Genomic DNA, 22,803 nt, shown 5'->3' on the forward strand with positions numbered 1-22,803 from the left:
TGGATTTTTCCAAGCCCACTGACGGCGACATTATTGTTCATATTTTGGCACAATGTTTAGTAATGACAGTAGTAGTGGTCATAGTGAGTGAAAATGTGATGTGAGATGCACATTGTGTTATGTATCTGGAATTGTTCATTAGCTGTGTAACGTTGTGTGATATCTGTAAAGCTGAACCGACTCACAGTAGTAAAACAGATTTTATTCCAATCCAAAGACTCTTTCTGTGAGATAAAGGACACTAACAGATTATACCCTGGACACTATCCATTATAGTCAAAGGTTAATGAGTAATTGTGTTAAATAATCATGATTTCAATATTGACCAAAATAATCGTGATTATTATTTTTTCCATAATCAAGCAGCCCTAGTCTCTAGGATACGGATTACAGTTTTTCAAATCCATCTTTCTCTGAGAGTGAATAAAACTTCAAAAACAAAAGTAAGTGTTACTAAATATACAGAAAGTACTAGGGGTGTCATGATTCTCCAAATCCACGAGTCAATTTGACTTTCAATTTTAAAGCCTCTGAACACCCACACAAGGGTTTCAGTTATTCTGGCTGATTAGACCTCTGCTCAGGTTGAAGATAGGCCGGAGCTTAGATGGGAATTTATTAGGTCACAAATCGTTCCTACCAATACGAATGATAAAGCAGTCATTTGTCCTGCCCTAAGAGGTGCAACAAAGCTAACAAGAGACTCAGAAAGATGTCATCAATCAATCTTTACACACCCACACAGTCCTGGGAAGAGGTCCAATCAGCCAGATTAACTGAAAACACCTGTGTGGGTGTTCAGGGCCTTTGATGTCACAATTCTATTCAATTTTAACAGGGTTTTTTTTTTTTTTTTTCAACGGAGACGGCAATGCCACAATAAGAGCCACTAGATGGCAGAAGGGTACTTTGCAACAACAGTTTGAGTTTCTCAGAGTTTACAAGGTGCAATAGAATGCACCATTCATTTAACAAGGTGCACATGAACGCACCATGGAGCCCCGTAGGAGCCCACATGCTTTACCTTTGTTGTTTGTATACATAACTCACTCACAGGAAGGCAAAATGTTGCCACACCGGTGACATCAGGGAAGCAGGAGGATTTTCCAGTTCTGTTGTTTCTCTATTATCTCCGACAGCGGCCACTGTGTCTGGAAAAGTCAACCTGCAGGCTAAAGGTAAGCTAACGCTACCCTGTGTCTTTAGCTGCATGCTACCAGGCGGTAAGCTATGCTGTGCCAGTTGTTTTTATTCTTCAGAAGTACGCAGGAGTAGAGAGAGAAAAAAAATACTGGGGGAAATTGGTTTCTTTTTCTAATGCAATCCAATATTTTACAACATAATGTGTTTACCATCTACTGAACGTGTTATGAAGAAGTCTTTAAGTTTTGTTTAGAGACTCAGCATTTAAACCCAGAGGCTATTATTGGTGATAGTATTGACCAAGCATTATAACTCACCTTCCCAGGATTTCTAGCAGCTCAGCAACACCGTTGAAGTGCTCAGTTTCATAGATGAACCTGCAACAGAAATTATTGATCACATGAACCCAACAGAGCACACTGATCAGACCAATCAGGCTCAGGCTGCTCCCAATACTGTTCCTTTCAAAAATCGTCACTCGATTTGGGTTTTATAAATAAAATGTCACTGCGGTCCCATGATAGTCAGACCAAATACTCTATTATAGCCTGTATATGAAGTTTTATATGACTTGTACCCAAAACAGTTGTCAATCTGCCTGCATTTAGGCTTCCACGAAAGTTCAGCCTGTACAGGAAATAGGGATCCCTTGTTTGTTCTTTATCAATAGACTGCAAGTTCTTTATTAGATAAGAATTCCCATTTAAATACCTGACTAAGAATTACTTGGAAAAAATAAACATATTTAGCTGGAGACTTAAAGCGACTGCTCTTATGCAACTAAATGATCCAAACATCAATCGCCTCCTGTTTGGTAACCCATTTCCAGTTTGCTGTGTAGCCATGGTATGTACAGACAGAGCCTGACAACTGTGACACTATTTTTATTCGCAGTGGCAGATGGTCAAAGTGGGTGCACCCGTTTGCCACATTGCCTGTTGGAAACGACATCAAGTACCCCGTTTCAATCACCTAAAGCCCATTGTCACGCATAACAGGAGCCGTAAAGAATCAACACACTGCTGCTGAGAATATTTATCCTCTCCATTTTAGAAAGATGGGATTAATCTTTATGTGCCTACATAATGTAATGGCGTGAAGAGAAAATTGTGAAACAAAAAAAAGACCCCCCTCAACATGATAGGACATCAAATATGTTTTCCTGTCACATTGGTTGCCTTTTGAACATTTCACTCACCGCAAGAAAATGTTGTTGATCTGCTTCCTGATGAAGGCACGCAACCCCAGGAACTTTCCATAAATCCGATGCAGAATGGTCTTCAGGAAGTCCCTCTCCCTCGGGTCCTCGCTGTCGAACAGCTCCAGAAGCTGAAAGGACAAACACACACTACTTCAGTTTTCATTTTTTCCTGATTCATTGGAAAAGGGTTTTTAGTGAATTGATAATATCTATCTACAGTATCTGTGTCTCCACAGTAGGGCTTTTAATGAATATCCTGAATTCAAATCTATATTTAAATCGTAAAAAAATCTGGGAGTTGAAAATGAATATTTGATTGTGGAAAAAAAAAAAAGCATCAGTACTGCGGCTGTCTATTTCACGCCTTCTCACACTGCTAATTGTATTTTTATGCATTTATATACTGTGATTAATTTGTTACCACTTAAGCATTTGAATGAATTGGTTGAACATGAATACAATTTCTCTTTGTACCATTTAAAATACTTAAAAATACTTTAAATACATATTAAAGATTATGGTTATGGTAATTACTTATTGTGAAATTAGTTATCTCCCACATCTAGGCGATCAGTGAAGAGGACTAGAAATAACCCTGGAAAGATAAATCAGCATTAGGGCTGAAACAATTAGTTGATTGACAGTAAATGAATTATTATTATTAATATACTATTTGGATAATTCATTTATTGTTATTTATCAAGCAAAAATGCCACATTTCCTGGCTACAGCCTCTCAAAGGGATCAGCTGCTTGTGTGTTTTTTTTTTTTACATTATTGAAGATTAAATATCTATTATTTAGACAGAAAATGCAACTTAAAGACATCGCCTAGGGCTCTGGGAACTTGAGTGATAGAGATATTTGCTGACATGTAATAGTCTAGCCCTAAACAGCATGACACCTACAGCCTCATGAAAGTGTTATATGTATGTAGAGGAAAAGAAGAAAACTGTATAAAAAAAAATAAATAAAAAAAATCGTTTGTCTCTACACTCAATGTTTCGGTAAAACTTGCACCCTTACTGACCAGACAGAAGAAATGAAGTTGAAATGAAGTTGATCAATAAGGACGAAATGGGAAACAGACATTGAACTTGACGGCAGAGTATAATTCAGACATGCTGTGTATGCCTGAGGTAATGTCAATATTCAATCACAATAGGTCACACTGGGATTTGAGTTTTCTCAGGAACCTGACCAGTACCTGCCCCAGAATAGCCCAATGGGTCCATATAAACCAATCATTACTCTGTATCTGTAGTTAGACACAAGGCACAATCATAAAGGCAATTTGCTTAGAAATATTTAGGAAGAGAACAAAAATGAACATGACGTTCATTTTATAGTTAGGATAGAAAGATTATCCACTGTGAGAATAACCAAGTCATTACTGAAATTAAATGAGTAATTCCCTGACTAAAAGCCTCTCTGTCCACCAAATATGATTGAGATTAAGACTTTACAAACAGAGACAAGTGCAACCATGTGACAAAAAGGGATGTGTATAAGTATTACCAATAATAATAATAATAATAATAATAATGACTATAATAACTTTTAAGCAACCAGCAGTTTTCTATTTACTTATAAAACCTCAGGCTCCATCTTACATTTGCTGGACAATCTCATGTTTAAACCTCAGGTTCATCTGTACTATGTGAAGCCTGTTTAGCAGATTAAAAGCAAAATCATTTTGTGAGAAATGGACCTTAATGATTGTTATTTTATATATTTGAATACCTTTTCGTACACTGTGTGTATTATGATAACTGAGTTAATCGAACCAAGGGCCGTCTTTCCATGGCTTTATTGCCACCTAAACCTCAACCTCCTTGTTCCCTTTGCTCCAATCACAGTCCTCCTTTTCTTAACCTAGAGTGAGTAAGCAACAGGCCGCTATTTAAAGTTTCCCCACGACACACACTAACATCATGGAAAGTTGGTCCAGGCACCTCGGATGTGGCCCGGCCAACATTCCTGGCCCCGTGGTCCCCCGTTAGCTGCTGCTTGGCTCTGCAGCTTCACACGAGAAGTGAAGCATTCCTGCAGTAGGTGGGTACTGAGCAAGGGCAGATGTAGCTGAGCTATAGCTTATTAATGGTTTGACTCGTCCAACTAATCATACTTTAAGTCCCAAAACACGTAACAAAGTGACCATCTGTAACAGCCAATGGCAGCTGCCAAAGGCTGCAGCGATTAATCAATCTATAGTGTAGGTAATTTCCCAAACAAAATGGCAAAAACTCAAAGGTTGCAGCTTCTTAAATGTGAGTATTTTCTGGTTTTCTTACCCTTTTATGATAGTTAACGTATTCTCTTTGGGTTTAGGAATGTTGGTTGGATGAAAAGATGACATTTGAAGATGTTATGCTAAACTCTTAAATGTTTGCCGACATTTTTCATTCCAAACAATTAATCAGTTAATTCAGAAAATAATCTGGAGATTAATAGATAATGGAAATAATCTGTAGTTGCAGCCCTAGAGCTGTCACAACACTGTCAGCTCAACAGCCAGCTAGTATTCTCTTTGAACATATAATGATGACACTAATTATCTACAGACCTACAAGAAATCTAGATTAATGCCTGTAACTGACAACTTTGAATTAGTTTAATAAAGTAGGTTAACTGTGAACCTAATGATACATTTACACAATCATTATCATGAAAAGTCATGCTAAATGTTTTCCAAATAGACTCCTACCTGCAGAACAAATTTCTGATCAATGTGGCGCTTAGCAATGCTGGGCTGGAAGTCTGGATTCTCTAGAAAGCGTAGGAGAAACTCATAGACCAGCTGGAAGGTAAAGGGAAAAAATAATTAATAGAAATACCTTGCAATTTGTAACAACAACAACAACACCACCACCACCACACGATGTAATATAAAGGGTGTTAAGGACAGACAGGCTGTATCGGATCCTTACTTGAACGTGAGGCCAGGAAGCCTCTAGAGTGGGTTCATCCTCCTCTGGGTCAAAATCAGGGTTGTCGCTTGGTGGAAGAGTCCGGAATATATTGGTGCAGATCTGGATGGGAGGAGGAATAAAATCATTAATAAATTGAAATTTATAAAAAAATAAAATAAAAAAAAATAAAAAACAGAAAAAAGGCTTAACATCCCGGGATAGCATTGCTAATGAAATAACCATTTATTTTTTCTGGGACAGATTATTATGACTACAGTATGCCTATCAAGCCCAATAGTGACTGTTTTTAATGAAATATTGGTCAGTTTCACCAAATTGTATTTGGTTTCCAGTGCTTCACACCCACGACTTGTAAAACAAGCTGCTTGTAGCATCATTCAAAAACTGCTACTGTAATTGGTAAAAACCTTCTTACTTTTTTTTTAAACCACATACAGTATGTGGTCTAGTGTGAATTTGTGGGACAGTGTTCTTATAGCGTGACAAATCTTGAATCAATTTGGTTACAGCTAATTTGCCTATACGCCAAACAATTCAGACAAGGGTACTGGGTTTGTACCTTAAGTAAGGTACCAAATAGACACGTTCCAATCCACGTTTTGAGCTGTAAGGCTAAGGTTTTCTTTGAGATAAGCAGCTGTTACAGTTTCTAAGAGATTAAATAAATCGTGGCCGGGTTAGCTCAGTTGGTAGAGCAGGCGCACATATATCGAGGTTTACGTCTTGACAGCGTGTCAAGACGTAAAGACGTGCTGCATGTCATTCCCCCTCTCTCTCCCCTTTCATGTCTTCATCTGTCCTGTAGAAATAAAGGCCTAAAAATGCCCCCCAAAAAAAGAGATTAAATAAATGCAAAATTTGAATTAAAGTATTCAAAATGCATTTTGACAGGTGTGAACTGCAATCTATCTCAACTGCATCTATACACTATGTGGACAGAAAATGTAGTTCTGAATTCTCCAAAAAAAAATAATAAGCATCACTGGCAGGCTTTGCTAATTGGAGTGGAAAGCAACTTTATCCAGATTATTTCTGAGCATGTTTAATTTAACTCAGGATGTTTTATAATGGCTTCTCCGGGAACCATCACCTTATCGTGGTGGAGAGGTTTGTGTGTCCCTATGAACCTGAGGGCTGTGTTGTCTGGAGCTTTGTGCTCCTGGTAGGGTCTCCCAAGGCAAAGTGGTCTCAGGTGAGGGGCCAGACAAAGAATGGTTCAAAAATCCTATGAAAAATCGAGGAAGGGATGAAGTGACCCTGCCCGGAGAAAGCCCGGGGCCCCCGTCTGGAGCCAGGCCCAGATGGAGGGCTCGTCAGCGAGCGTCTGGTGGCCGGGTTTGCCACGGAGCCCGGTCGGGCACAGCCCGAAAAAGCTACGTGGCGGACATCCCTCCATCCCATGGGCCCACCACCTGTGGGAGGAACCGCTGGGGTCGGGTGCGCTGCCACATGGGTGGCAGTGAAGGTCAGGGGCCTCGACGGACCAGACCCGGGCAGCAGAGGCTGGCTCTGGGGACGTGGAATGTCACCTCTCTGTGGGGGAAGGAGCCGGAACTTGTGCGGGAGGTGGAGCGCTACCGGTTAGATCTGGTGGGGCTTACCTCTACGCACAGTCTTGGTTCTGGAACCATACTCCTGGATAGGGGTTGGACTCTTTTCTTCTCTGGAGTTGCCCAGGGTGTGAGGCGCCGGGCGGGTGTGGGGATACTCACAAGCCCCCGGCTGAGCGCCGCTACGTTGGAGTTTAACCCGGTGGACGAGAGGGTCGCCTCCCTACGCCTGCGGGTTGTGGGGGGGAAAACTCTGACTGTTGTTTGTGCATATGCACCAAACAAGAGTTCAGAGTATTCTTCTTGGAGACCTTGAGTGGAGTCCTGCATGGGGCTCCAGTCGGGAACTCCATAGTTCTGCTGGGGGACTTCAACGCGCACGTGGGTAATGATGGAGACACATGGAGAGGCGTGATTGGGAGGAACGGCCTCCCTGATCTAAACCAGAGTGGTTGTTTGTTGTTGGACTTCTGTGCTAGTCATGGATTGTCTATAACGAACACCATGTTCGAACATAGGGATGCTCATAAGTGTACTTGGTACCAGAGCACCCTAGGCCAAAGGTCAATGATCGATTTTATAATCGTTTCATCTGATCTGAGGCCATATGTTTTGGACACTCTGGTGAAGAGAGGGGCGGAGCTGTCAACCGATCACCATCTGGTGGTGAGTTGGGTCAGGGGGTGGGGGAAGACTCTGGACAGACCTGGTAAGCCCAAACGGGTAGTGCGGGTAAATTGGGAACGTCTGGAGGAGGCCCCTGTCCGACAGACTTTCAACTCACACCTCCGGCAGAGCTTTTCGTGCATCCCTGTGGAGGCTGGGGGCATTGAACCCGAGTGGACAATGTTCAAAGTTTCCATTGCTGAAGCTGCGGTGAGGAGCTGTGGTCTTAGGTGCCTCAAGGGGCGGTAACCCACGAACACCGTGGTGGACACCGGTGGTCAGGGAAGCCGTCCGACTGAAGAAGGAGTCTTTCCGGGATATGTTATCCCAGACGACTCCGGAGGCAGTTGCAAGGTACCGAAGGGCCCGAAGGGCTGCAGCCTCTGCCGTGAAAGAGGCAAAGCAGCGTGTGTGGGAGAAGTTCGGAGAAGACATGGAGAAGGACTTTCGGTCGGCACCAAGGTACTTCTGGAAAACCGTTCGCCACCTCAGGAGGGGGGAAGGGGGAACCATCCAAGCTGTGTACAGTAAGGATGGGACGCTGTTGACCTCAACTGAGGAGGTAATAGGGCGGTGGAAGGAGCACTTTGAGGAACTCCTAAACCGACTAATACGCCCTCTATGGTAGAGGCAGAGCTGGAGGATGAGGGGGGGATTGGCATCAATTTCCCTGGTGGAGGTTGCTGAGGTAGTTAAACAACTCCACAGTGGCAAAGCCCCAGGAATTGATGAGATCCGTCCAGAAATGCTTAAAGCTCTGGGTGTGGAGGGGTTGTCTTGGTTGACACGCCTCTTCAACATTGCGTGGAAGTCTGGGACGGTGCCTAAGGAGTGGCAGACCGGGGTGGTGGTTCCCTTTTAAAAAAGGGGGGACCAGAGGGTGTGTGCCAATTACAGGGGTATCACACTTCTCAGCCTCCCCGGTAAAGTCTACTCCAAGGTGCTGGAAAGGAGGGTTCGGTCGATAGTCGAATCTCAGGTTGAAGAGGAACAATGCGGATTCCGTCCCTGGTCGTGGAACAACGGACCAGATCTTTACTCTCGCAAGGATCCTGGAGGGAACCTGGGAGTATGCCCAACCAGTCTACATGTGTTTTGTGGATCTGGAGAAGGCGTATGACCGGGTGCCCCGGGAGATACTGTGGGAGGTGCTGCGGGAGTACAGGGTGAGGGGGTCCCTTCTCAGGGCCATCCAATCTCTGTACGACCAAAGCGAGAGCTGTGTCCGGGTTCTCGGCAGTAAGTCGGACTCGCTTTCAGGTGAGAGTTGGCCTCCGCCAGGGCTGCGCTTTGTCACCAATCCTGTTTGTAGTATTTATGGACAGGATATCGAGGCGTAGTCGGGGTGGAAAGGGGGCTGCAGTTCGGTGGGCTGGGGATCTCATCGCTGCTTTTTGCAGATGATGTGGTCCTGATGGCATCATCGGCCTGTGACCTTCAGCACTCACTGGATCGGTTCAGTAGCCGAGTGTGAAGCGGCTGGGATGAGGATCAGCACCTCTAAATCGGAGGCCATGGTTCTCAGCAGGAAACCGATGGAGTGCCTTCTCCAGGTAGGGAATGAGTCCTTACCCCCAAGTGAAGGAGTTCAAGTACCTTGGGGTCTTGTTCGCGAGTGAGGGGACAATGGAGCGGGAGATTGGTCGGAGAATCGGCACAGCAGGTGCGGTATTACATTCAATTTATCGCACCGTTAGACGAAAAGAGAGCTGAGCCAGAAGGCAAAGCTCTCAATCTACCGGTCAGTTTTTGTTCCTACCCTCACCTATGGTCATGAAGGCTGGGTCATGACCGAAAGAACAAGATCCAGGGTACAAGCGGCCGAAATGGGTTTCCTCAGGAGGGTAGCTGGCGTCTCCCTTAGAGATAGGGTGAGAAGCTCAGTTATCCGTGAGGAGCTCGGAGTAGAGCCGCTGCTCCTTTGCGTCGAAAGGAGCCAGTTGAGGTGGTTCGGGCATCTGGTAAGGATGCCCCCTGGGCGCCTCCCTAGGGAGGTGTTCCAGGCACGTCCAGCTGGGAGGAGGCCTCGGGGGAGACCCAGGACTAGGTGGAGGGATTATATCTCTAACCTGGCCTGGGAACGCCTCGGGATCCCCCAGTCGGAGCTGGTTAATGTGGCCCGGGAAAGGGAAGTTTGGGGTCCCCTGCTGGAGCTGCTACCCCCGCGACCCGACCCCGGATAAGCGGATGAAGATGGATGGATGTTTTATAATGGCACCAAAACACAGAGGGGCTGGATAAAACCCTTACAGATTCTGAATCTGCAGCAACTCCCCATTAAAATTCTGTACCGAAGACAATCATTGTAGACAGGTCACCACCACCTCTATCCCACCTTGTTATTTTTAGCAAGGGTAAATTTGAGAGTGACACACACGGCAGTGAGGAGCTGAAAAAGCTGGCACTATGTGACTGGGTGCACACTCTCATGCTCAAGTGATAAAGACAACATTAAAATACATATTGGCAGCTGGAAAATCCAAATGACACTAATGGGAGAGGAACCATAAAATAAATGTTAAACCTGACAGTAGGCCAAATTCTGACTGCTGAAAAACCCACAGAAAAACTTTGCAACGGAGTTTCATTTCTGAACTAGCGAGCAGAAATGGGTGAAAAACTCTTAAAACAAAGCATAAAAACTAATAAATCTGACAATGAATTGATGTCCTACTAAAACATACAGCTAATTAAAGCTTGACACCCAACGCTAACAAGAATCTGAAAATAGACATTTGCAATAGAAGAATAGTTTGCAAGAGGCAGCACAAAATGAATCAAGTTGCAGTTAACTAGGTTTCTACAGGTTACATTTTAATGTAAAAAAAAAAAAAAAAAAAGATCCATCCAAAATCTCCATACATTGAAAATAATGGCCTTGCTGTGACATGTCAGACTTGTGCTATTGGTGTGTAAGATTTATTTAATTTACACTCAGTGGCCACTTCATGAGGCACACCTGACAAATATCTCCTCATTCACTGCTTTGCTTCCTAAGCGGCCTGAATTATTAAAAAAGGTCCCATGGCATGAAAATTTCACTTTGAGGTTTTTTTAACATTAATATGCGTTCCCCCCCCAGCCTGCCTATGGTCCCCCAGTGGCTAGAAATGGTGATAGGTGTAAACCGAGCCCTGGGTATCCTGCTCTGCCTTTGAGAAAATGAAAACTCAGATGGTCCAATCTGGAATCACCTCCTTATGAGCTCATAAGGAACAAGGTTACCTCCCCTTTCTCTGCTTTGCCCTCCCAGAGAATTCGGCCCCCCTATGAGAGAGAGACATCATGGCTTTCAAACGAGCAAAGTGGCAGTTGGTCAAGGCCACAGCCCCACCCTCCGCCTTGCCCCCCCTCTCCTCCTCAATAGTTACAGACACAGAAATGGCACATCCTAAGGAACGCTCATTGTGGGACTGGCTCTAGTGGCTGTAATTCTGCACCAAGGCTGAATTTCGGGAAAGAGACTTCAGATACAGTATGAGGGGACCACTAAGGCCTATATAAAAGCATCCAAAGAGCACCATGTCATGGGACCTTTAAAGGAAGTGATTTCAAATTGCTGTATACGCTCTTTAATTTAGGAATTAATGTTGACTTGATAGTATCACACATTTACTGCAGCTTTTTAACAAAAGTCACCATAATATTCCTGGAAGCATCCAGAGACATCACCCTGCTGGAAGTACGCATTGAAAAAGGGTAAACTTGGTCAGCAACAATGCTTTGGTGCTGTGATATTCAGATGATTTGGTTTAGATTTTTCACATGACCACTTTAGTCTGATCTTGGCATTAGCTGAAAGGAATGGTACCCAGCATGGTCTCGTGCTGCTGTAGCCCGCCTCCTTTCAAGGCTGAATGAGCTGGGCATTCAGATGCCCTTCAGCTGGCCACTGTTGTACCATGCTGTTATTTGCCTGCTTGTGTGCTTCCTGTTATTTTAGAAAAGTCCGACAGCGCAAGTGCAGCTGTTTCTGAGCTGATTAAAACACCATCTGGAATCGAGAATTGTACAAACTTACTTACATCCAGCATCTCACCCATTCTTTAGCCAAACAGTAACGGAACCTGTTGACTGAATGCTTCATGCACTCTGGAGTTTCTGGCTGTTTGCTGTAAGAAGCACTTTTGACAACTCTGCAATAAGTTGCTTATATATATATATATATATATATATATATATATATATATATATATATATAAAAATGGCAACAAGAGCAACAATTTTCACCTGATGCGTGACTGACCACTCTTTTAGACCACAGTAATTGCTTTACATAACCATCTGTATGCAGATGTCGATAATGATGCAGATATATAAATCAGTGCGCCACCTATACAAGTTCTCTGTGACATATCATGCTGCTTTCTCTGGTGTGAGGCGGAATATTGGTTGAGCCGAAATCAGATGACTCACAGGGTGGGTTGCCCAAATCCTCGATTCGATTACATTTAGATTCTAAGGTCACGGTTCGATTCTCGATTTTTCATTTCTTTTAAAGCACAGGTTGCTATGCCATGTTTAGACTAGACTTTTATGCAATATAATATCTGACCTTTGTTTGCAATGTACCACACTACATTGTCAAATTTATATTATAAATATTTATTAACATAATGTAACAACTTATATCTATAACCTGCCATCTAGTTTCTCTTTTGTAACTGCAGTCTTCTTCACAGAAGATGACATTCATACCTAGAGATTGGCATGGTTTTATTTCAGTTAGCCTAATAGCTGGTTTGATTCGCATTGAGAGATTATTTTATGGAAAGTACCCCATGCCAATCTCTAGGTATGGTGAAGGGTATGTGATGATGTGGGGCTATTTTAATTCCAAAGGCCAAGGGAACTTTATCAGGATGCATAGTATCCTGGATCCATGAAATAACTGGCCTTTAAAAATAAACATCTGCCTGCCTCTATGGGAATTTAACACAGGTGTGTACTTACGTATGCCCCCTGTATTTTAAGGAAGAACATTTATTTATTTACGATACATTATTCATTCACAAAGAAAATTGGTGTCCTTAAAGATTGGATTTTTCCTCATTTTTGTAATTAAGGCATTAAGATCAATTTGCAAAAGATCATTTTTTTTATTCCTCTTTTTAGTCAACTTTAGCATGGGTGTCCTAATATTTTCACATGACTGTAGTAGTCTATACATCCATGGGTACATTACATACAGAAACTGCTGATAGCTAATTTGGCATGCTTTTAATTTATTTCTATAGTTTATAGCCGACTTCTCTTTTGGCCGTTGAAACAGGTGACGTCCCTTACGTTCTGCGACTTGAACAACTGAAAGTCTAGACCCCGATTATAAGACGACCCCACTTTTTCCAGACTTTTTTCTAGGAAAAAAAAACCCTGTCTGATATTCGGACCAATACGATTAACTTCCAACAATTTAAGAGTGCAGGTGGTAAAAGGGGGGTGGGTTCTCTGAGTAGTCAGAGATGCACACTGTACAATATAGGTTTCATAATTTACCACACGAGCATCCGGTACGTTAATTAAGTCCCCTAGCCTCTTCAGTGTTGAAAAATAACTACAGTTGGACAAAACAAGAGAAAATATTGTTGTAAGGATTGCAAACATGGGAAGTGTGAGAGATAAAAAAGGAAACGGTGATATGTGTGTGAAAGTTATGTAGGAGGATCCTAAAAGTGCTGTTCGTAAGTGATAGTGCTGTAAGTGAAAGCAGTGTACACTTGCTGGTGACAAGGGAGGCTGGAGAGAGAGAGAGAGAGAGAGAGAGAGAGAGAGAGAGAGAGAGAGATGGGTGAGATAAAGAAAAAATTACAAGCATTGAGTGCAGCATTAGCAAAAAGGATAAAAAAAAAAGGTGGGATTTAAAGCAAATAAAATGGAACTAACTGTGCTGGCTTTTCACTTATCTCTAGCACAGAAAAGAAAAAATACAAACAAAACTGAAAGATGTGTTCTATAATATACTCAAAACACAATTAAACAATTAAAGATTTGGCAAATACAATCTTTTAAATAGATGAGAAACCTCGCTGTTTGGACTCCTAACAACCTCAGTGATCAAAGCAGTCCTTGCTGCAGCAGAATAATGGGCAGCACTTTAAACCCTCACCTCTACATTATTATGTTGATGCCAAGCATGGAGTATCTGGGAGAGCTATCATCAATCAAGCTTTCTGAAAGTGCAGCTGCAATTTGTCTAACCTCATTCAGAAGCCTGTCGGTAGAAACAGGACTAGGTTGCTCTTGAGCTGGACACATGTCCCTCTATCCTGCCCCTGAATAAATAAATGGGATTACAAAGAAGGTCCACTGACAACACCTGTGCATCGGCCCGAGTCGTGTTATTTTAGCCTGGAGAGGGGGGGGTATGCATATAGATAGACTACAGACTCTGTACTACATTTAACAATTAGCCTACTTATTAAACACTAAATATTTTTTTATTATTTAAAAAACATGTGCTATAACAGTGTTACTCGCATGGCTCCCATTATCCTCCGTGACACGCTCTCTTCCACCTCGCCTGACAACTCTTCTCCAAAACTAACAGCTCTGAGATAACAGAGCTCAGCCCATAGCTTCACTCACTCAAAGCAGATAGTATGTGTGAAATAAAAACAGGACACGTAATTTCACTGCGTGTAGTGTTTAACTACGCTAACTAACCGTGTGTTGTGAACCGCGTGTAGTGATTAAAAAAAAGCTGTGTCTCAAAGACCGGGCAACAGCAGCCGGAACGTTGAGAATCCACCCACGAGAGGTGATGGATAGTTCCAGTCACTTCGTCATGTATTCACTTCGTTGAAACAAGAGAAGAAAGCCTCACTGATGTGAAGAACAGGACAGAGATGCACATATAAATGCTCTCTGCCTGCCATATGCCAATGCTCCGGTAAGTCCACTCTCCCCATCTCTGGCCGCACATTTGTTGACAAACTCCGACGAGCACGCGACGGTGAAAGGGCTAGCTATAGCTATATATATATATATATATATATAGAGCTATAGCTATATATATATATATATATATATATATATATATATATATATATATATATATATATATAGATAGATAGATAGATAGATAGATAGATAGATAGATAGATAGATAGATAGATAGATAGATAGATAGATATACATTTATTTTTTTTTTATTTTTTTTACGACTTAGTTAAGGTGGCAGGCGCATGCTGTTAAGGCGCCCCGCCTTAACTGCAAAGTGCTGCGGGAAACCCAGTCTACTACATGTTAAGTAGCTAATTATCCAGGTGGATGACCTGCTCACATTCATTTGTGTTTCAGATCAAAGCATATTTTATTCAAATGAAGACACACAAAATAATATGAAGTTATAAGTTTAAAATGAACGGCAAATTAACTACAGCAGACATGTCTTGTGATGTGATTCAGATGTGATTCATATCTGTGATTGCATTAGTGTGAGCTAGCGTGACTAGAGTCTCTCAAAATCTGAAGAAAATCTTTTAAACTGACCTTTGTCGATCTGAAATGAAGACAGATTCAGCAACTACATGGCCTATTTCTCGCTTAAAATGTTTTCAGAAACACGTTTCGGTGAACTATTTCAGTAAATTATGAGATCGTACTCTGAATAAGCCGCCATGACAGTCTGGCTTTATATTTCCGGAGAAATCTGACCCACGTGACACATTCGTCCAATCAGTTGCCGGTTTTCATTTTTGGGTGACAATACAGATTAGCGCCGCCTGCTGTTATGGAGACGTATTACGTCTCGTCGCTTTGGTGTGTTCTGAGGCACTTTTTTGACCAACTCGGGGAGACTGATCAGACCAACTGCCTTTTCTGCCGAGGGTCGGCCGTCTGGTTTAGACTTTAGACTGCAAGGGAAGCTCAGCTTCCCATAAAATGTCAAGAAAAGTAATGGTCAAATATGTTCTATTGTGTTAACATTTTAATGACTAAAAATGCGTTACAACACGTGCATCTCGAAGACGAGTTCGTTCAGAATCAGCTACATATAGCAACTTTGGAGAACGGGCGATCTTGCTAATTTAGAAGTCCAAGCCAGACTCATCTTTAAAGCCAGATATAACCAGGCCAGACTCCATCTACTGGCTGCTGCTCTGTACTTGTGACCGATATCACAAGACAACTTTTTACCTCGACGAGAAGTCTCGTGGGACGAGATCTCGTCACACCTCTATAAATCAACAGCTGCAGGTAAGACACGGATATATATATATATATATATATATATATATATATATATATATATATATATAAAAAAAATGGGGAGTGCATCTACAAAGAAAATAAAAATAAAGTAAATGTTCTACTGTGAACCAGTCTTTGTTGAACTTTAATGCTTTACAAAAACCAAAGCAAGTAAGCGCTGTGATGACTCTTCTGAAGGGATTTTGGAGTGGGAAATTAGGAAGAAATACTAAAGTGAATGATATTAATAATGCATGCATGTTGCTTCCTCTAAATGTCAGGTTGTGGTCGACTAGCAGGGCCTGTTTTGGTTGTTTGATGAATTGATTAAAATTGATAATGATTGCTGGTTTGCTGTGCATGCAGAGCCTGCATGTCACACTCTTGCAACAAACTGTGTATCCAAGAGCACTAAAATCAGTGTAAATTACGTTATATCAGAAACAGACTGCTGTTGTAGATTAGCGTTACCTTTCCAGCGTTGCGGCTCCGAACCATAACGTTAGTTGGGACAGACGCCTTGTTTCTTTAGGCTAACTATGTTAGCTTTAGCCTGGCTGGTAACAGCTTTCTCTGGTGAAAAATGGCCGGGATATGTCGTGATTACGTTGCATTAATCAGGTGATTTAGTTTGTCTTTGCAGCAACCATAAAACACTGACTACTGTAGCTTCACTACCCATGGAAAAGCATGTGCATCACTGTGTCAGCGGCAGCTGCCGCTTACAGTACTTTTCTACACACAGGAGAGCCTCACTTCCCATAACTAACGTTACGTCACATGACCACCTGTCTTAAAGGGGAAGGGTCGGCCGGTAATAATCATGGAAAAGGAGAACGGTGAAAGTTTACTTTTATATCAAGCAGCAAAGACGTTGTAGCGTCAACATCGCAACGTCCTGCAATGTGACTAACGCGCACATTGCGATGTAGATGATAAAACAAAATATCGTGCAGCCCTAATCCAGATAAAATGTTAATTAAATATAGCTAAATATAATTTAAGTTACTGTGTCATTTTCACATGCAACTGTTCACTGGGTGACTTTCTGATTAGTTACTCTTTTCAGATTTCTAAGAATACATCTGATACTCTGATAACAATCACACCAGACAGGGATGGCAAGTATAAATACCACAGCTGTGCGTCACATGCTAATTTTTTGCAACTATGCTGCCATGTAAATAATAATGACTGACAGCCATAATGTGAGAAGACTCCTGGCTGGTAAATAAATAAATAAATACAAATCTAATGGTTCAAATTGTGATCATTTAAGGAGGAATGTTTGTGGAACATTCAAACAATGCATGTACTGTATTTAGTGGGTGATGCAGTGGCCGTGAGACAGAGAGCAGGAAAGAAACAGACACAACTTCAAATTACACCCAGAATATTGGTCTTAAATGGAACCAGTATGGTAAGGGGTTTGGCATGAAGATGGTCTTGTGCTTCTGACGTGACACACCCTGTCTAGACACACAATGGGCCTCCATTTTTGCACAGTGACACAGAGAGGAGACCTCTTTGCTGTTTAATAATAAACACTGGTAATAGCACATAACTTTGCAATTAACTGCTCCCATTTTCAAAATCTAAAAAAAAGGCCACAGAAATTTAGAGAAGCCCCAAAGAACTTAAAGCCCCGTTTACGCGTTTCCTCACCATATTAGTGATCTCTGGGTACGTAGATTCCACCAGCACTCCTCTGTTGGTGGAAACGTAGTCCACGAGCTCGTTAAGTGTGGCCCTCTTGATCTCCTTGCTCTTCAGGTCCATCACCGAGTCCAGGAAGTCAAAGAGCATGCAGCACTGCTGGAGTTTCTTGGTGAACAGCTCCTGCTGCTCTGTGGAGGGGGCATCTGGAATCATACCAAAAAAAAAAGAGGAAATACACTGAGTCATTGCTTATATACCCACACACTAGAAAGCATATTTTGATGCTTAATGCAAACAGATTACAGATGAGACAAGAGGGGATGATAGCTGCAACTGTTTCCCTTGGTGGTGTGGCTTGCAGAACAGTAGGCAATGTAAGATTTTTAGAGCATGGGTTAAGATTATTTTTTGTTTTTAACAACCCTAATTCAAATCATCAATGAACAGGATTAAAGACGCATCGACACAAAAAAAGATATTCTATAAATGCCCTCAATTGCTAGTTTATTGCACAACGCCAGATATCTAACTAAACTGCTGGACAGACAGACACAATACACCGTGTATCCAGTCATTCTCGGCTTTGATTGTAAAGCCTTTTATGGATTAGACGGTGAGTGCATTCAGGGTTATTAGAGCTGTCAAACCTGACCCCAGCTAAGCTATAAACAGCATGTGGCGGCTGTCCAGAAATGCAGTGACACACTGTACAGTGATGTTCTGTTCCAACACAGCAGCAGCTCATCGCTGCAGACACAGGACTCTTTCTGTAATGGTGGCAGAAGGACACAGTTAAGTAACCCAACACTGCAGGTTTGATTTTCAACACCTCGAAGAACCAGAGACCCCAAAGGTTCTACTGTAACGCAAATATAGAGGCCATCCATGACACTTGTTGCCATTAAGGTACTAATTAATGTCTTTATTAAAATGAATGACTTAATTGGACATTTAAAGTTAATACATTCAGATTTTGTATTAGTTAATTTTAGTTCTTCATTAGCAACTCCTCATCAGTACCGTTTCCTGTCTCCACCAGAGTCACATGCATGTGATGTGAAGTCACCCCATGTGAAGCAGGTCTCGACATACTTACAATAGCTACAGACACTCAAACACACAAATACTGATATGGATTACTGTTCTAAAACACAGTAGAGCTACAACAATTAGTCGATCAAGAGAAAATGAATTGGCATATATTTTGATAATCGAATAATCGTTGAATCATTTTGTTCTGTTGGTTCCTGCTCAAATGTGTGGATTGTGTAGCTGCTTTTGGTTGTTGTATATGAGAATAAACCGAATATCTTCGAGCTTTAAAGTTGGTCGGAAAAAAACAAGCAATTTGAATTTGTCACTTTTGGCTCTTGTCAATATTTTCTGGAATTGTATAAACAAAACAATTCATAGATTCATCAATCATGGAAATAATCATTAGTTCCAGCCCTAAAACACACAAACACACTTGTGCATTAGCTCTTTATTTTAACAGCAAAAGGCAAAAGGGCCGGGGGGAGGTGTGTCATGGTGCAGACTTTCTTATTGAGCGATATTATGCAACTGGAAAGGCATTACCCATAAAATGGTGTGGCATGAGGACAATGCACAGTCAAGCACTGCCAAAAGATTCACACCGAGTCTCACACCTAGTGAAATGTTCCAGTGGTGTTGACAGCTGACCAAGTACTTACACACCTGAACTCTACAGGTCAGACTACTGGCTGCTGCTCTGAGTGAACTCAATATCCGAGTGCAACTACACCAAGCCCACTTGTTAACGCACTACTCTGTCTTAATGCCAAATTTCCAAAGTATCGAATCTCAAAGGATTCCACGTTCAAAGGGCAGACTGAATACCAAACTGGAACCAGAAAGGAAAGAGGACCATGGATGACCCTGTGGCCCGATTGTGCTGTTCTTAACACGACACATGGGTGGCTCACATTTCTACCCACTTGTGTAACGCTGGGTGTCACTTTGGGCAGGCATGCTGGATTCAAACCTTCAGTGATTTGCATGGCAGTGCCAGTGAAAAGCACACATTGAAGCCTCTAAGACAGATACAGCACTCTGACAGCACCTTCAAGGAATAGTTTGACAATTTGGGAAATGCGCTTATTTGCTTTTTTGCAGAGTGCTAGTCTAGATAATAAGATCAATACCAGTCTCATGTCTGTACAGTAAAATTGAAGCTACAGACAGGAGATGGTTAGCTTAGCACAAACACTGGAAACAGCTAGCTAACAACACCGCTAAAGCTCACTAAATTAATATGTTGTATCTCGTTTGTTTTATCTGTAAAAAACAAAACAAAAAACCTTGGTGTAAAAACAAAAGGTTAAAAAAAAACAAGATATACCATGTTAATTAGTGAGCTTTAAAGTAGGTTAGAAGGCATATTTTGTTACCTTTGGACTAGCTGTTTACCCCTGCTTCCAGTCTTTGTGCTAAGCTAGTCTGCTGGCTGTAGCTACATATTCCCTGCACAGATATCAGAGTGGTATCGATCTTTTCATCTAACTCGTGGAATGACCGCAAAAAAGCATTTCCCACTACTTCTTTAAGTCTAAGCTCCAAGCTCTTCACTTTTTGCGGATCTTAAATATATACACTTCTCTTTAAAGCATGCTCCACAATTTCTTCATGATAACTCAAGGTCATGCATAAGACGACAAACTTCACTCGCTGTTTCTTGGAAACAATGCAGGCGACATTTAAGTGGGGCTTTCACGTATTCATATTGTGTTTTCCCTAAGCTTTCTGAGTAACCAAATCATTTGTTCTTTACGGGGAATTGTCTTCATCCCCCTGAGAGGAGAGGGCTGGGCCGGTTAGATACAGTCTGACATGCAGATGCTTTTCCCAATGTTATGCCATTTCTGCCTTTCAGATACAGATGCATTAGTGCACTAATTCCTCAAGGTGCTTAGAAAAGGAAGGGAAATATTTCCATTAGAACTATAAAGCTATGTACAAGAACAAAGAAAAAACCACTGGAAACAGAGAGAAATTCCAAATTTTACAAGCTGCATAAGATCTATACAGAGTTTGTTACAGAGCAATAAATGGCCATGTTAATCTGAAGGATAAAATAACTCCCACATGAAAGTTTTATCTTGGTATTACAATGTGGCCGACTTTTAATAAACGGTAATCTCCCTGTACTGCACATTCTGACTGCTGTAGCTTACACAAAGCTTCAGGATTCACTTAAACAATTAACGGGATGCAATAATGCAATTCCATAACCACACATGGACAAGAGTAAGAAAGTAGCAGGGTTAAAAAAGGAGAGACAGTTACAGCACACGGTGTGTATAATTATTCCTTAGAATGAGTTAGAGTAAATACCACAAAAGGCTTTGGCTCTGTTGATCTCTTCATCTCATAGTTACACTAACAGACACAAGAAGCATCATTTTGCTCCAAACAGCAAATAAGAACAGAAGCCATTTGATAACGTTATAAGTCAAATGTATTGAATTGAATGGTTTCTGCACAATTTCATAAGTAGTCGCCACCAACCATGCTATTGTTGGTGGAATAAAATCCGAGAAGAATCACACACATCTACCGAGTCCTAAAACAGGCTTCAGCTTTGATACAAAAAAAATAAATAAATAAATAAAACTTGATAAAAAAAAAAAAAAAGAAACCTGGCAACTCATCTGCTCTGTATTTAGCAACACCAGACTCTACATGTAGAAACCAAATGTTGCACTAGCTATTTAGTCATATTATTACCTGGGTCTTATTTAATGGTCATATTTGTCAGCCTACAGTGAATGGGTGAATTACCACATTGGTGCGTCACTATGAGACAAATACTATGTCGGGGTTTGTTTAGTAGCATACTTGCAGAACAAAGCATGTTTGGCAGGCTTCACAATGCTGTTGTTATTTCCAAATCCTATAATTGCATAACCAGAAGAATTGCTGAAATGAAGTCTTGGTGTTCATGTGCTGAAATTAAACTCCCCCTGAATGAATGAATCTTTGTTGCATAAGAGATTACACATTAAACTAATTTGCAGTAACGTTTGCGCTTAGAACTTCAATCCATTGAGCTGTAATATTTCACAAAATTTGAAGTTTAATTCAGTCAACGCTGTACGTTTCCAATTATCGTAGCATTGACTTTTAGAAGTACAATGTTGGAGACACTACAATTAAACAATAGAGTTTTGCCTTAAAGACTGGCTTGTCAGAAACATACACTGTATAACATACGACAAAGACCAGATTTGGTGACAAAAACAGGAAGTAGGATCTCAGCTCTACAACCACAGCAATGCAGACAGTTTGAAGAAAACGTGCCTTTAATTGTTAAATTAACCACATAGAGACAAGTGACAAGTTAAAGGGAAAACCTGAATAAATGAGGAGAAAGATTACAAATGCACATGTTACTATACAAGGCACAAGGGGGTCACTGAATAATTTGATAGGTACAAAATGGCCTTCACAGTCAACAAACGTCAACAGAACATTACAGAAGATTTTGAGCCAACATGTTAGACGGCGCTCGCTACCATTGTCATCAAAACACCAAATGAGGGAATATCTTTTTTAAAAAGAAACGTGTTCATGCCTCTAGTAGAGCCCTGAATCCTGAGGGATCTAGAGAAGCATTGAGGCTGTAGCCAGCTTTCACAGTATAATGTTAAAACAACCATTTTACGCAACCATATTCCATGTTTCACTGCCCCAATAACTGATGTGTGTTGTGCCCTGGATAAATAATGTGCTGCTTTATACTGCAGCAGCAGGCACCAGTGATCGAAAACTGAAATGCATCACTCGATGGGTGCATTTATGGCAATCTTGCAGATTTCTTTCAACACCAAAACAGGAATTTGTGTGAAGATTTGCAAGTATACCATTTTTAAAATGCATTCACAATAAACTTTAATATCATGCTGTTCTATAAGGAAGATTAAATGTACAAAGATATACTTTTCAGAGATTTGATAGTTTGATACTGTGCAGCTAGAATAAAATTGTCTGACCTCCATTTGCATTTTGATTACCACTGTTAAGTAGCAACGGCACTTCACTTTTCAAAACCAAAATGTGGTCAAACAGAAGGAAACTACTGTCTCAATGTATAATACTCTTTCAAAACTGTAAAAACATGTATCAAATCTCAGTATTAAGGTTTATTTTTTTACAAAGGCTCTTCTGACTGTTTTTAAGCAGTGTCTTTGCCTCTAATGCGTGGGCAGTAGTACTATAGGGACAGATTTGTAGTGTGACCATGATGGTAGAAACACTGGATGTCTTAATCTTTACACAGTTAAATATACAACAAACGTTTATATTACACCTCAGAAATCCTAAGCTCACACGTCAAAACTGCTTAACACTAAAAACCTGCCCTTTTGGTGCCCATCAACATTTCACAGAACTACAGCTGAGCAGAAAGAGACCAAAACAAAGTTAAGGAAAGTACGCAG

General features: G+C 41.3%; 1 protein-coding gene across 2 annotated transcripts in view; it reads right to left on the minus strand.

Annotated features, from left to right (window-relative positions):
- ppp2r5a (protein phosphatase 2, regulatory subunit B', alpha isoform) overlaps positions 1–22,803 on the minus strand; it is a 42,684-nt gene that overhangs the window by 9,747 nt on the left and 10,134 nt on the right. For both annotated transcript variants that reach the window (XM_078274007.1, XM_078274008.1), the window contains exons 2-6: positions 17,351–17,547; positions 5,274–5,375; positions 5,051–5,143; positions 2,342–2,472; positions 1,461–1,520 (exon numbers count right to left, since the gene is read on the minus strand). In XM_078274007.1, the coding sequence (XP_078130133.1) occupies positions 1,461–1,520; positions 2,342–2,472; positions 5,051–5,143; positions 5,274–5,375; positions 17,351–17,547 (583 nt within the window). The remainder of the gene's footprint in view (positions 1–1,460; positions 1,521–2,341; positions 2,473–5,050; positions 5,144–5,273; positions 5,376–17,350; positions 17,548–22,803) is intronic.

The sequence above is a fragment of the Sander vitreus genome, chromosome 18 (genome assembly GCF_031162955.1).
Source record: "Sander vitreus isolate 19-12246 chromosome 18, sanVit1, whole genome shotgun sequence".
NCBI classification, from domain to species: Eukaryota; Metazoa; Chordata; class Actinopteri; order Perciformes; family Percidae; genus Sander; species Sander vitreus.